The sequence below is a fragment of the Herpailurus yagouaroundi genome, unplaced genomic scaffold (assembly GCF_014898765.1).
Source record: "Herpailurus yagouaroundi ecotype Mexico unplaced genomic scaffold, PumYag 28, whole genome shotgun sequence".
NCBI classification, from domain to species: Eukaryota; Metazoa; Chordata; class Mammalia; order Carnivora; family Felidae; genus Herpailurus; species Herpailurus yagouaroundi.
The window spans coordinates 82,023,737-82,039,616 of record NW_024412376.1 but is presented as its reverse complement, the minus strand read 5'-3'; the positions used below and the strand labels follow the sequence as shown (position 1 = coordinate 82,039,616).

At 37.0% G+C, this 15,880-nt stretch overlaps 1 protein-coding gene across 4 annotated transcripts in view; it reads right to left on the bottom strand.

Moving 5' to 3' along the window:
* The window catches only part of MANBA (mannosidase beta), a 113,293-nt gene that overhangs the window by 34,682 nt on the left and 62,731 nt on the right, over window positions 1-15,880 (bottom strand). For 3 of the 4 annotated variants that reach the window (XM_040477296.1, XM_040477311.1, XM_040477318.1), the window contains exons 8-11: window positions 12,492-12,643; window positions 8,095-8,212; window positions 6,766-6,852; window positions 3,303-3,470 (exon numbers count right to left, since the gene is read on the bottom strand). In XM_040477296.1, coding sequence (XP_040333230.1) covers window positions 3,303-3,470; window positions 6,766-6,852; window positions 8,095-8,212; window positions 12,492-12,643 — 525 coding nt within the window. The remainder of the gene's footprint in view (window positions 1-3,302; window positions 3,471-6,765; window positions 6,853-8,094; window positions 8,213-12,491; window positions 12,644-15,880) is intronic. The other variant, XM_040477305.1, reaches the window with a different exon arrangement.

Genomic DNA, 15,880 nt, shown 5'->3' with positions numbered 1-15,880 from the left:
CTGAAACTTTTCCAAAAAACAAAAGAGGAGGGAAAACTTCCAAACTCATTTTACAAGGCAAGCATTATCTTGATACCAAAACCAAATAGAGTCACCACAAGAAAATTACAGGCCAATATCCTTGATGAACATAGATGCAAAAATTCTCAACAAAATATTAACAAAGAAACTCATATAAGTAAAAAAAAATCATGTATCACGATCAAAAGGAATTTATTCTAGGGATACAAAGACAGTTCAACATCTACAAATCAATCAAGATAATACACCACATCTTGTATCATTAATAAAATGAAGGATAAAAATCATGAACAGGGTGCCTGGGTGGCTCAGTTGGTTAAGGGTCTGACTCTTGATCTCAGCTCAGGTCTTGATCTCAGGGGTCATGAGTTCAAGCCACACATTGGCTTCCCTGATGGGTGTGGAGCCTACTTTTAAAAAATCATATTAGGGGCGCCTGGGTGGCTCAGTCGGTTAAGCGTCCGACTTCAGCTCAGGTCATGATCTCGCGGTCCATGAGTTCGAGCCCCACGTCGGGCTCTGGGCTGATGGCTCAGGGCCTGGAGCCTGCTTCAGATTCTGTGTCTCCCTCTCTCTCTGACCCTCCCCCATTCATGCTCTGTCTCTCAAGTAAATAAACGTTAAAAAAAATTTTTAAAATCATATTATCATGTCAACAAATGCAGAAAGAGCATTTGACAAAATTCAACATCCATTTATTACAAAAAGTCTCAACAAAGTAACTACAGAGGGAACATACCTCCACATAATAAAGGCCATATATGACAAGCCCATAGCTAACATCATACCCAATGGTGAAAAACTCAAAACTTTTCCTTCTAAAATCAGGAACAAGACCAGGATGCCCACTCTCACCATTTTTGTTCAACATAGTACTGGAAGTCCTACTCAGAGCAATTACACAAGAGAAAGAAACAGAAGGTATCTTAATTGTAAAGGAAAAAGTAAAGCTGGCACTGTTTGCAGATGACATGATATTATATGTAGAAAATTCTAAAGACTTCACAAAAAACTGTTAGAATAAATGAATTCAGTAAAATTTCAGGACACAATATCAATACACAGACATCTATTGCATTTCTGTACACTAATAATTAACTATTAGAAAGAGAAATTAAGAAAACCATCTTATTCACCACTGCATCAAAAAGAATAAAATATCTAGGAATAAATTTAACCAAGGAAGTGAAAAACTGAAATTATTATTGAAAATTATAAGACACTGAAGAAGACACAAGTAAATGGAAATATATTCTGTGCTCATGGATTAGAAGAACTGATATTGCTAAACTGTCCATACTATTTAAACCTATCTACAGATTCAATGCAATCCCTATCAAAACTGCAGTGAAACAGAATGAATAATCCAAAAATTTTTAGGAAACCACAAAAGACCCAGAATAGTCAAAGCAATCTTGAGAAAGAAGAACAAAGCTGGAGACATCATGCTTTCTGACTTCAAAATACATTATAAAGCAAAATTAAAACATTATGGTATTGTCATAAAAATAGGCACATAGATCAATAGAATAGAACAGAGAACCCAGAAATTAAATTCATATATGCATGGTCAATTAATTTATGACAAAGGAGATAAGAATATACAATGGGGAAAGGACAGTCTCTTCAATAAATGGTGTTAGAAAAATTGGACAGTCCCAGGCAAGAGAATGAAACTGAACAACTCTCTTCAATCATGCACAAAAATCAATGCAAAATGGATTAAAGACTTGAATGTAAGATCTGAAATCATAAAACTCCTAGAAGAAAACACAGGTGGTAAGCTCCTTGACATTGGTCTTGGCTTTGATTCTTTGGATTTGACACCAAAACAAAGGCAACAAAAATAAACAAGTGGGACTACATCAAACTAAAAAGGTTCTGCACAGCAAAAAAGACCATCAATAAAATGAAAAAGCAAAATACTGAATGGGAGGAAATATTTCCAAATCATACACCTGCTAACAGGTTAATATCCAAAATACATTAAAGCACTCATACAATTCAATAGCAAAAACCAAACAATTCAACTAAAATATGAGTCGAGGATCTAAACAAACATTTTTCCAAAAACATACAGATAGCCAATAAGTACATGAAAAGGTGCTTAACTAATCATCACAGAAATGCAAATCAAAACCACAATGAGGGATCACCTCACACCTGTGAGGATGGCTATCATCAAAAAGATAAGAAGGGTGCTTGGATGGCTCAGTCCATTGAGCATCTGGCTCTTGATTCCAGCTCAGGTCATGACCCCAAGTGGTGGGATCAAACCCCATGTTGGCCTCTGCACCGAGTTTGGAGCCTGCTTGGGATTCTCTCTCTTCCTCCCTTTGCTCCTTTCCCCCAGCTCGTGCTCTGTCTCTAATAAAAAAAAAAAAATGCTGGAGCACCTGGGTGGCCCAGTCAGTTAAGTAACCAACTCTTAGTTTCAGCTCAGGTCATGATCTCACAGCTTTGTGGGTTCAAGCCCTGCATCAGGCTGTATGCTGGCAGCGCAGAGCCTGCTTGGTATTCTCTCTCTCCCTCTCTCTCTCTGCCCCTCCCCTACTTGTGCTGTCTCTGTCTCTCTCAAAATAAATAAATAAGCTTTAAGAAAAAATTCTCAATATAAATGAGACCCAACATCCATTTTCCTATTACCACAGTCCCCTCTTCTCTCTGTGAGCCTCATCTACTCTACTTATTTTTTTTTAAACAAATTTGGCTCCTCTAGGCATTTGAGTTTACAATTCTTACCACAGACCATATTTGCTCATGAATATAAATTTTTAAAGTCTAACTAAAATATTAGCAAACCAAATCTAACACAGAATACAAGAACAAGAAGTTGTAACTAAACAGAGCTTATACTAGAACTAGTTTATTATTAGAAAATTAATTCCCAGAATTCACCATATTAATATATTGAGGAACAAAGAGAAAGAAAGAAAAAAAGAAGTGGCATATCAGTAAACCATCTAAAGTAGAAATTCTCAACCTTTGGGGTTCCATGGATGGGCTCCAGAAAGAGTCTATGATAATCTGCAAGTATAAACACAATATTGGTGTATGTGTGGTGAGTTCCATAGATAAGTTAATTCCTAAAGAAGTCCATAACCCACGAGCCCATTCACATGCTGCAGCATTATAATCCATTCACATGCAGCTCTGTATTAAAATGATAATGTTGAAGGTTGCCCTAAAAAAGGACACAAAAGTATACTATACCAATATTCAAACCGATCCACTTTCAAAAGAGTTTCTTAAATTCTACTGCATGAAAAATCATTACTTACTGCCAAAACAATCTGTCGAATATTTTTCACATACAGAACCACATAGTCATTGATGTAGGTATGCAGCTCACTGGTGTGTATATTAAACCAATTCATCATCAGCGCTGCTTCATTTTCATTATTTCCACCCCATATGATGATGGAAGGATGAGATTTCAGTCTCCTGATCTAAAATTTCAAAAAACATAAAATAATTTTCAAATGACCAATACGAAAAAAAAAAACACCTCAGAGTTATAATTATTCACAAAAGTATAGCCATTGCATTTCTGCACATAAATTCTTATGTGTCAGAAAACTCATTAGAAAATGGCTTGTAACATTACCTGTAGGGATACATTTTAAGCAATCTCTGATTCTTTTTGCCTAGATTTTATAAACACCAATAAGATAGGGTTCTTCTCCTCTATTGTATAAAAACTGAAGAAAACATAGTCCCTTTTATTAAAAAAGAAAAATAAATCAAGCTCATCATTATCTGACTTGCCACAAAAAGGTTCTAAGAAATACAAAAGGCAGGAGACATTACAGAAGAGTTTCTCAAGAACAAGTTGGAGTTTTGTGTGAAGAAACAAATGAGGTAGAATGACCACTTCTGCTGAAAGAGGGATTGAGGTTGTCACAGTCTCCCCTGAATTCAGAAAACCACAAAGACAACGAGAGAGGGTTTCACAAAGCAAGTGAGTCCCAGAGATATTCCATAACTTAAAGACAAATATATGGAATATTCCAACGGAAAAAGGATTTGGGCATCAAGAGGATAGCTCCAGAAATAACTATCAATGTCATGCCCTGAGAAATCAACTAAGGTTATGCAAGTTACCGAATATATCCAAATACAGAGGAAGAAATCAGCAATCTATCTGAAAATCCTGCCAGCCTTAAGAATTGAACCTGCATGAACTGGGCTCTCTGTGGACCAGCCCTACATAAAGGTGGAAGGATCCAGTTCTTCTGACACACTAGAAGATGGACTCCAGCAAAAGAAGGTAATGAAATCTCTTTGACAGCGGAGTGAGTCAATGATCAAGAGAAATTCCTTTGGAACTCATTTTAGCAATATAACCTCATTGGTATTTATAACTTCTCTTCCATGTAACACATGGTTACAGTGATGGATCCCAGCTGATGTTCTCCGTGTGGCCTCCATTCAAGATGCTAAGTATCTCCTATACGAAGCAGAGATGCATTAAGGATGCATTAAAGAGATTTATCTCATTCTCAAAAACTACAGTCTTGTGTTTTTCTCAACTAGCCTTATAAATACTATTTCCTTTATTTGCCTTTGCGCATCCCCAGGAAGTGAGGGCTGCTACCAACTATGAATGGCATGTTTATGGTGCTACTGAAAACACAAATACTGAAGAGGCAAAAAGCTGCAGTGACTCTGTGCTACACATACCCTTCAAGCTGACCTAGAATTTTGTGGCAAGCTCTACTTTAAAATTTTAACGAACTCTGCAAAAAAATGTTCTCCTTCTCTTTAATAATACATAAAAGAACAGAAGGCACACTGATATCATATTTTATTTATTTGTATGAAAAAAGTTTAAAAAACTGAAATGTTTGCAACCTACATAACTATAATTAATATTTCTAAAGTTCATTCATCCATCTATCTATGTTCCTGATAAATAACCCAGCTAGTGGGGATACACAGAGGAACAAGCCCCTGGGCCTCAGGGAGACTACAGTCTTGCAGGGAAAACAAAACATTGAACAAGTAATTCAAAGTGTGATATATGTCACAAAGGGCAAATGATATGATCCAGACTTGCAAATATAGAAAGGCTTTCTTCCCAGAGAAAGTCATGCTCAAGTGTGCCAGAAAAAAATGAGAGGTCCACAGGGAGAAAGTACTCCAGAGCAAGGATGGCACAGGAAGAGAATGCTTGATGGGGCCAGGAGGCCGGCAGAGACAGGATAGGGCATGATGAGGATCTTTATCTGGAGGGCTCGGAGCAAGGGATGATTCATTTGTACTTTCTAAATCTTTTTCTAAAAAAATAAAACACAGACATTAAAAAAAAATTATGACACAGTGAATTATTATAAGGCAATCAGCCTTGTAATCACAAGGTAGACCAAGAAAGAGAAACCCAGAAGCCCTCATGCACCCCTTATATTTATTTTTTTAAGTTTATTTATTTATTTTGAGAGCGAGAGAGAGGGAAGGAGAGAGAGTGAGCACAAGTGGGGGAGGGGCAGAGAGAAGGAGAGACAGAATCCCAAGAAGGCTCTGTGCCATCACCATCAGTGCAGAGTCCGAGGTGGGACTCGAACCCAGGAACCATGAGATCATGACCTGGGCTGAGACCAAGAGTCAGACACTTAACCGACTGAGCCACCCAGGCACCCCCCTCATGCGCCCCTTGTAATTACAATGCTTTCCTCCTTCCAACAGTAACCACTAACTTGAGTATTGTACTAATCACTTCCTTGCGTTTCTTTTGGTTTTCCACACAAATGTACATCCACAGACATTATAATGATGAAATCATGGAATTTAACATACTTGATGGATTTCAATCCACTGACGTCCTTATCCTTATTGAGCTCAAATTGTACTGCTATTGGTTGGTGATAGCCTTGTCCAAGTTCTTTTTGACATATCTTTGATAGTTTCCTTGTTATCTTATGTCAAAATATTCCGGGATTATCTAGCATATTTGCTGTCTCAGATCCGGAATCAGCCATTTCTCTAAGAAGCACTTTTCTTTTCTTCCTGGACCCTTGGGGTTCAAAGTCCTTTGGCTTCAACACTACTTTGTTTGAGAGATGAGGGAAGTTTGGATCCCCCTACTTCTCTACCATGTTGGCCCCTCCCCCAAAGCCCTTCTCTTAATAGGAAAAATTATTTCAATAAAAGGATACTCAGTATTATTAGGTTGTTCATTGTTTCTAGTCCTTTTCAGTGGACAGAGTTACATTACAATCACTTCCTTGCACTTACAGATCTATAAATATAGGTGTATACATATGGAATGCAGAAGAAATCAAGGAGTCAAGAATGACTTTAACTTTTTGACCTGAGACTTGCGAAGACCGGCTTTGCCATTTATTGAGGTGAGGAAAACTGCAGGAAAAGCAGGTTTGGAGAAGGTAATGCAAATTTGGTTTGGACATGTTACATTTGAGAGGACTCTGAAACCTACAAGTAGAGGTGCCAAGCAGGCAGCTGGATAGAAGAACCAGGAATTCAAGCAGAGAAGTCAGAGCTGGGGATAAATCTGAGTGTTAGCAGCATGTAAGTGATGTTAAAGCTATTAGACCAGGGAAGTCAATTATATGATTGTGATTTTCATGGGATTTAGTAAAGAGAACAACAACCAAAAAAGAAAGAAAAGGAAAAAGAAAAGAACAGAAAAGAAAAGAAAAGAAAAAGAAAAAACGAAGAGAGTTTTAATAAAAAGCAAAATGAAACATAAGCATTTTCCTTCTGCTTGGAATGGTAATAACATACCTGGTGAGCAACTTCTGTTCTCACTGAATCCAGGAAGCCCTGATCAGTCGGATAAAGAGCACAGGCAAACATAAAATCCTGCCATACCTATCAAATAAAATAAAAGGCAATGAAGCACTTCCATAGATTTTATTACACTGAAAGAAATTCTTCATTTAGAACTTTGGGAATTATCCTTCAGGAAAATGAAAAGTCAAGTTAGCCTGATGAGTGGGATCATTTGAGCAATACTGCGATTCAAGCAGTGGGAAAGGCTCTCATAGACCGCACGACCTTCCAGAATTGCACAAAACTGGGGGGGTGGGAATCTGAGAGGAGAAAGTGTTAAGTAGGGAGAAAAGAAAGTGAAGAGAGGGGTATTCAACTCAGGAAACAGTGAGCGTGTTGAGAGGAATATGAAATTCAAAAAAGAACCTCCCCCCTGCCCCTCCACACTGCAATACTCTAATTTTCACTGGGAATTTGATATCGAGAGATGGACCAGACTGTTAAGAAACAGTCTTTGTTTATACAGGAATTAACTTTTCATGGCCAAAAGGATTGCTACATGGACATTTTCATAACGAAACCACATAAGTTCATTTCTAGGGAGGTTGTTATGACGCAGTGGTTAAAAGCACAGGCCCCAAACCAGTCAACCTGAGTCACAACCTTGATTTCAGGTTATTTAACCTCTCCTCCACGTGTCAGTTTCCTTATCGTTTGTGGGAATGGAGAACAAGAGAAATTACTTCGTAGGATAGACATGAATATGAAATAAAATAATAAATGCAGAGCACTGAGAACAATGCTTGACATTCAATAAATATGATAGAATATTGCCATATTATGACCATCAGTATTATCAATATTATTATAATTACTATTCCTCTCTGGAGTGCTTTCTATGTTAGACCTGTAATACTAGAACTAAAAGAATGCATTTCCTTTGCTTAACCCTCACCAATGCAAAACATCCTTGGGATACTTAAATACAATATGAAACCTAGCTTTTCTTCATTTATTATTTTTCTTCTCTATAGGTCTTGCTGGATCTCCTTAAAGTAAAACATTTTAATAGATTTAATCATACCCTCATATCACAAAGAAAATTACAAATATATAAATATATAGAATGTCTACCACTTAAAAATCATTACATAATTATGATATTCGCCATCAGCTATGGTTCAGGTCTTGCAAGATGCCATTTATTCCTCCACAAAAAGTGGAATATCATTTCCAGCTCTGAGAAAAGAAGGAACGAGCAATATCACCCACTTAGAACACAGGAGGTCCAAGTGAGGATACAGTAACATATCAACCAATAAAATGCTGTCAGCTACCCACCATTATTCCCAGTTCATCACAGAGTCGATAGAATTCATCTTGCTCATATATTCCTCCTCCCCAAACCCGGAGAGTATTCATGTTAGCATCCACAGCAGACTGCAAAAGGAGCCGTAGCCTATAGAAGAAATTTTAAAAAACAAATGTTAATTTGGAAATCTGGGGGTGTTAAAAAGTACTTTAAAAAACACATCCTGGTTGATAAATACATTTCAAACCTCTGTTAGAAAAACACATTTTGAAATTTTGATGGTTTGGATACAGTGCTAAGTGGAGAAAGTGGAAATTATATACACATTAACTGTAACCACATAAGCAAATCTAGAAAAATTATGGGCTATACCTTTTCTCTGCCTTCTAAATTCACAGTTATTATTATACTGTTTTTAAAATAGTTGTAAAACCTTAGAAAGTATGAGCTAATTTTATATAACCATTGCAAATTATAAGACAAAAATCAAATTTTGCATATTAGTTCCTGGCATGACTTTTTTTTTTAAGGTTATTTATTTTGAGAGAGAACACAAGCAGGGAAGGGAGAGAGGTGGGGGGGGGGGGGTGGAGAGGGAATCCCAAGCAGACTCTGTGCTGTCAGAGTGGGGCTCCATCTCACAAACCATGAGATCATGACCTGAGCCAAAACCAACAGTGGGACGCCCAAACGAGCCACCCAGGCATCCCAGTACCTAGCTTACTTTTATCTCTTTTTTTCAATTCTTCCAGTCCATATCTTCCTCACCTTATGATGGGATTATATCCCAATTAGCCCATCATAAATTGAAAGTATTGTTAATTAGAAAATGAATTCAATACACCTTAACCTATTGAACATCCTGGCTTAGCCTAACCTACCTTAGATGTGCTCAGAACATGTACATTAGCCTACAGTTGGGCAAAATCATCTAACACATAGACTAGTTTATAATAAAGTACTAAATATCTCCTGTAATTTACTGAATACTATAGTGAACATGAAAAACCAATGGTTACATGGGAACAGAAGGATCGTGAGTGTATCGGTTGATCACCCTCAGTGTCATGTGGCTGACTGGAAGCTGAGGCCACCACCACGGCCCAGGATCATGAGAGATTACTGTTCGACAGATCACTTGCCCAGGAATAGATCAAAATTTAAAATTCAAAGTATAATTTCTACTGAATGTGTATTACTCTTACACCATGGTAAAGTCAAAAAATCATGCTGAACCATCATAAGTAGGGCACCTGCTATGCTTCTTTCTCTAGTAAGTTTCCTTTCTCATCTTTCCAATTCCTATTCACATGACCCACAGGAAAATCTAGCAATTAACAGCTACTTTAAGACCATCTACCTGCATTTCCAGAACGGAGCCCAGGGAGGAACCAAGAAGCCCAATAACTGGCTGACCAAGGACCCAGAGCATTGTGCTTCAGCAAAGGCATCCATGGGCAGGTTCACTAATTGGCGTAGCTATGGTGAACAGCCACTGCCAAAGCCAGCTAGGAGAGGAACTTTGAAAAGCAAAAGAGGCAGTAAATTATCTGTGTCTATGTCTGGAGAATAATTTCACTTTCATATGAAATTCAAGACGATATACACAGTTCATTTTTGTTTGTTTGCTTGTTTTAATTCTTTTTTAAGTTTATATTTAAATTCCAGTTAGGTAACATACAGTGTAATATTAGTTTCAGGAGTAGAATTTTGTGATTCATCACTTAATACAACACCCAGTGCTCATCACAAGTGCCCTCTTTAATACCCATCACCCATTTAACCCATCTCCCACCCACTTCCCTCCATCAACCCTCAGTTTGTTCTCTATAGTTAAGAGTCTGTTTTATGCTTTGCCTCTTTTTTCCCCTCCACTTTCATCCGTTTTGTTTCTCAAATTCCACATATGCATGAAATCATACAGTATTGTCTCTGACTGACTTATTTTGCTTAGCAAAATATACTCTAGTTCCATCCACGTCATTTCAACTGGCAAGACTTCATTCTTTTTATGGCTCCTTAATATTCCATTTTATATATATATATATATATATATATATATATATATATACACATACACACACACACACACACACACACACACACACACACACACCACTTCTTTATCCATTCATCAGTCCATAGACATTGGAGCTCTTTCCATTATTTGGCTATTGTCGATAGTGCTGCCATAAACATTGGGGTGCATGTTTCCCCTTCGAATCAGTATTTTTGTATCCTTTGGGTAAATACCTAGTAGTGCAACTGCTGGGTCATAGGGTAGTTCTAGTTTTAACTTTTTGAGGAACCTCAACACTGTTTTCCAGAGTGGCTGCACCAGTTTGCATTCCTACCAGCAGTGTAAGAGGGTTCCCGTTTCTCTGCATCATCACCAACACTTGTTGTTTCCCATGTTCTTAATTTTAGCCATTCTGACTGGTGTGAGGTAATATCTCATCGTAGTTTTGATTTGTATTTCCCTGATGATGAGTGACTTTGAGCATTTTTTCATGTGTCTGTTGGCCATCTGTATGTCTTCTTTGAAAAAGTGTCTATTCACGTCTTCTGCCCATTTCTTAACTGGATTATTTGTTTTTTCGGTGTTGAGTATGAGGAGTTGAGTTTGATAGCAGATTTTGGATACTAACCCTTTATCAGCTATCTCATGTGCAAATATCTTCTCCAATTCCAAAGGTTGCCTTTTAGTTTTGCTGATTGTTTCCTTCACTGTGCAGAAATTTCTTATATTGATGAAGTCACAATAGTTCATTTTTGCTTTCGTTTCCCTTTCCTCCAGAGATGTGTCTAGTAAGAAGTTGCTATGGCCGAGGTCAAAGAGGTTGCTGCCTGACTTCTCTAGGATTTTAATGGTTTCTTGTCTCACATTTAGGTCTTTCATCCATTTTGAATTTATTTATTTTTGTGTGTGCTATAAGAAAGTGGTCCAGTTTCATTCTTTTGTACATTGCTGTCCAGTTTTCTCAACATCATTGGTTGAAGGGACTGTCTTTTTTCCATTGGATATTCTTTCTTACTTTGTCGAGGATTAGTTGATCATACAGTCGTGAGTCCATTTCTGGGCTTTCTTTTTCTTTTTTCTTTTTGTATACATTTTTATTGAAATTCTAGTTAGTTAACATACAGTGTCTTGTTACTTTCAGGTTTATGATATAGTGATTCAGCACTTAAGTACAATACCCTGGGGCTCCTGGGTGTCTCAGTCAGCTAAACATCTGACTTCAGGTCAGGTCATGATCTCACATTTCTTGATTTCAAAAATAAATAAACATTAAAAAAATTTTTTTAATTATAAAAAAAGTACAACACCCTGTGCCCATCACAAGTGCCCTCTCTAATACCCATCAACTATTTAATCCGTGAGTCCACCCACCTCTCCTCTGGTAACCAACCATCAGTTTGTTCTCTATAGTTGAGAGTCTGATTCTAGGTTTGCCTTTCTCTATCTTTTTATTTTTATTTTTCTTGTTTCAAGTTTTTATTTAAACTCTAGTTGGCTAACATATAAAAGAACATATAAAAGAATATTTCAGTAATAGAATTTAGTGATTCATCACTTATATATAGCACCAGTGCTCATCCCAACAAGTGCCCTCCTTAACATCCCTCATCCATCCAGCCCATCCTCCTCCCCTCCAGCAACCCTCAGTTTGTTCTCTATAGTTAAGAGTCTGTCTTACAGTTTGCCTCTCTCTCTCTCTCTTTTTTTTTACACAGTTTAAAGTAAAAGCAAATTACTACAATTTTTGGCAAATTCTAAACACCAAATAATATGCTACAATGCATATGTATCCATATGTAAGTAAGTTAAATGTGTTTATTCTCACTTCACAAAGTTCATTTTTACTATCACAATCAGGAAATATTTTCTTGTAAAGTGCTATTCTCAAAGCTTCAGATAAACACTTTATTTTTTTTTCTAGATTTAAATTTGTAAAGTTTTTAACGTTCTTTTTATTAAGGTAAAAGTAAAAGAATACGCAAAGAGCTCAGAATGAAGAGGTAAATATGGGTTTCCATTTTTTAAAAAGAATGCACAGAAATATTTAAGGTTTTTGTTTTTTTAAAAAAAAGCCAAATTTAATCATTTTTTTTCCAGGAACTAACTATCCAAAATGTGCACGAGACACTTTCTTGTTCCTCCAGAGGAAATATATAATAGTTTTTTAAAAATTGGATGGTTTCAGCAGTCTCTAGTAGTTTAGCTGTTAAGACTATCTATAGCTCATGAGAGTTGAATATATGATTTAAAAATCCTTTCCATTCTAAAGTTTCCACCATCCCAGAATTCTGTCTTTTCTCTGAGTTCCTTTCACTGGAACCAAAGAAAGTAAAAAATGAGTAACTCTTTAGCTTTGTGGGACCGTTAATAAAAAGAAAAAGAAGAAACAAAAAAACAATAACTTACAAGTCAGAGGTTACTCGATCCTGGAACGAATCTGCTGGGATCCAGTTTGAGCCTTTCAGAAATATGGGCAATCCATTAATTTTGAAGTAGAAACTCAGACCTTGTGACCCTTCAATGGACTCTTCTATAAGTTCCACTGTCCTAAAATAAACCTATTATGAACAAAATTAAATACTCAATATCAAATTGAAAACATAAGCAAAAGAGGATTTTGGAGGGTTTTTTATGTTGATTTTATTCTTTTTTTTTTTTCAACGTTTATTCATTTTTGGGACAGAGAGAGACAGAGCATGAACGGGCGAGGGGCAGAGAGAGAGGGAGACACAGAATCGGAAACAGGCTCCAGGCTCTGAGCCATCAGCCCAGAGCCCGACGCGGGGCTCGAACTCACGGACCGCGAGATCGTGACCTGGCTGAAGCCGGACGCTTAACCGACTGCGCCACCCAGGCGCCCCTATGTTGATTTTATTCTTGAGAGAAAGAGAGAGAGTGGGAGCAGGGGAGGGGCACAGAGAGAGGGAGACACAGAATCTGAAGGAGGCTCCAGGCTCTGAGTTGTCAGCACAGAGCCTGACGCTGGGCTTGAACTCACCAATCATGAGATCATGACCTGAGCTGAAGCTGGATGCTTAACCCACTGAGCTACACAGGAGCCCCAAAAGAGATTTTTTTTGAAAAGGAAAGCAAACTTTTGAACAATTTACATGAAAATAATTTAATGTTAATTTCCTATTTGCTACGAGGCACTTAATGTGGAAATGCACATTTCAGGAAAAAAATATATATGTATATATGTAATAAATTATCACCAGATTCTGTAAATCTTTTAATAGAAAAAATATAGAAACTATTAAAGAGGAAATACATTCTAGTCTTCCTCATGAAATAAGCATTTGTAATTATATCAAAAGAAATATAAACAAAAACATATTTCACAAAAATGGGGGAGGAAATCCCACCAGTTAAACTGATGCATCTTTGATTGAAAAACATTCTCAAGCACCTGAGCGTCTGACTTCGGCTCAGGTCATGATCTCGTGGTTCATGGGTTCGAGCCCCACATGGGGCCCACTGCTGTCAGCACAGGGCCCGCTTTAGATCTTCTGTCCCCCTCTCTCTCTGCCCCTTCCCTGCTTGTGTGCTCTCTCTCAAAAATAATAAATAAATCTTTAAAAAAATGTTTTAAAAAAGAAAGAAAAACACATTCTCATTTCAGTGTTGTTAAAATGTGTCCAAATGTGCATCTTAGAATCAAAGACATTCAGCACAAGGTATTTCACAATTTAACAACTTTCCAATCTTAATGGCACATTAGTGCACATTAGTAGTGATTTGTTAAAGGGCAATGTAATTGTAACTATTTATCACATTAAACCCAATGTTTGAGAGAGCTCTGGAGATGCGCAGTTCCAACCAGAAGACGGAACAGGAACACACCCTGCAATGTTATAATTGCAATGTGAGAGGAAGCTGAGACCTTGTCCCTGTGACACTTTAGCCAGGTTTTCCCATAGTTAAGCTGGAGCAGTAATACCGAAAATAGGGAAGGTTGATGTTCTCATCCAAATCTTCATTCCTTCCAGTCATAAACTGGATCAAGGAATGAGGAACTTGATTCTACACCAACAAAGTCTAGCCTTGAACCAAGATTGTGTATTTCCTCTCTAATTTTAATTAATTAATTAATTTCATGAAATAAAAGTGCCCACCATTCTTCCACTTTCTTACCTTTGCCATTATTAATATGACATGACAAAGTGATAAGAGTTAACTTTATGAGAAGACATAGAATAAGTCTTGGCTGAGGAAGATCTTGATGTGGAATTACCAATACCTGCTTTAGGGTTGCAAAATGTAAAAAGTGTACAATGATTTTCACAGATAACTTTTAACATAGATCCAAACATCTAGAACTGTAGTTCTTTACATGTGGCCAGGGACAAGGGGATCCCTGGGCATCCTGCAGGGGGTCCTTGTGTTCAAAACGATCTTCATAGTAAACCTAAAACATCATTTGCCTTTTTCACTGTCACTCTCTTTTGACTGTATGATGGAATTTTCCAGAAGCTATATGTGTGTGATGACATCATCACTCTGTTGGTCAACGGAATGCATGCTTGCATACTCTGGTGTGTTCTAATTCTACAGTAGAGGTCTAGTATATAAAGTGTGTTTTGGGGTGCCTGGGTGGCTCAGTTAGTTAAGCGTCCAACTCTTGATTTCGGCTCAGGTCATGATCTCACGGTTCGTGGGATCCAGCCCTGCCTCCAGCTCCGCAGTGACAGCACATAGCCTGCTTGGGATTCTCTTTCTCCCTTTCTCTCTGTCCCTTCCCCCTTCATGAGTGCACACGCACATGCTCTATCTCTCTCAAAATAAATAAATAAACTTAAAAAATAAAACTCATTTTAAAAATTAAAAAAAATAAAAAGATGTGTTTTCAGAGATTAACTCCATTTGTTCTCAGCTTCTACCGTGTTATTAGTAGTGGTGTCTGGTTATTTCTACTATAATCTCTGTAACCTACTGCCGTTCAATAAATTCTTCTTTTGAATCTCAAAGTTTCCCTTGCAAGCTACACGGAAATGCAAAAGGATTAGGTACCTTTTTAAAATTTATTTCACAGTGATATTTTAAAATTTTCAAATGAAAATAAATTTTAATTGAAACTCATTTTAGAGTTCAATGTTTTATTTTATTCTAAAAAATTATTTATAATACACTTTTTCTTAAGGATGAATTGAGATTAGACAGGAGAGTCTCTTTTTGTTGTGCCCTAAAATGTGCAGATAGCACAACCAGAAGTTAACAGATTAAAGTTTACACCAGCAGAGCTATTTGGTATTTTTGTAACCAGAGGTGTATTTACTGTAACTGATAGAAGACAGAAACACATTTTTTTAATGTTTATTTATTTTGAGAGAGAGAAAGAGAGACAGTATGAATAGGGGAGGGGCAGAGAGAGAGAGAGAGAGAGAATCCTAAGTAGGCTCTGCGTTGTCAGTGCAGAGCCCCACGTGGGGCTCAAACTCATGAACCATGAGATCGTGACCTGAGCCAAAATGAAGAGTTGGACACTTAACCAACTGAGCCACCCAGGCACCCCAACAGAAACACTTTTGAACAACCCTCCTCTTCTATATGACAAAATGATTTTCAGTAATAATAACGAAATGAAATAGTGATAATATCCAAAAAAGAAATGCAGATACTAAAAGTTTTCTTTTATTTAATTTTACATGAACAATCATGCCATTTTTAAATAAAATAAATATTAGAGTATAAAAAAGGAAAAGTAATGGATTCATGTGTTTGATTATGTTAATGTGTTTTTAAAAAGTAAATAACGTATCTGTATATTGGTTCATTATAGAAATGAATAATATTTG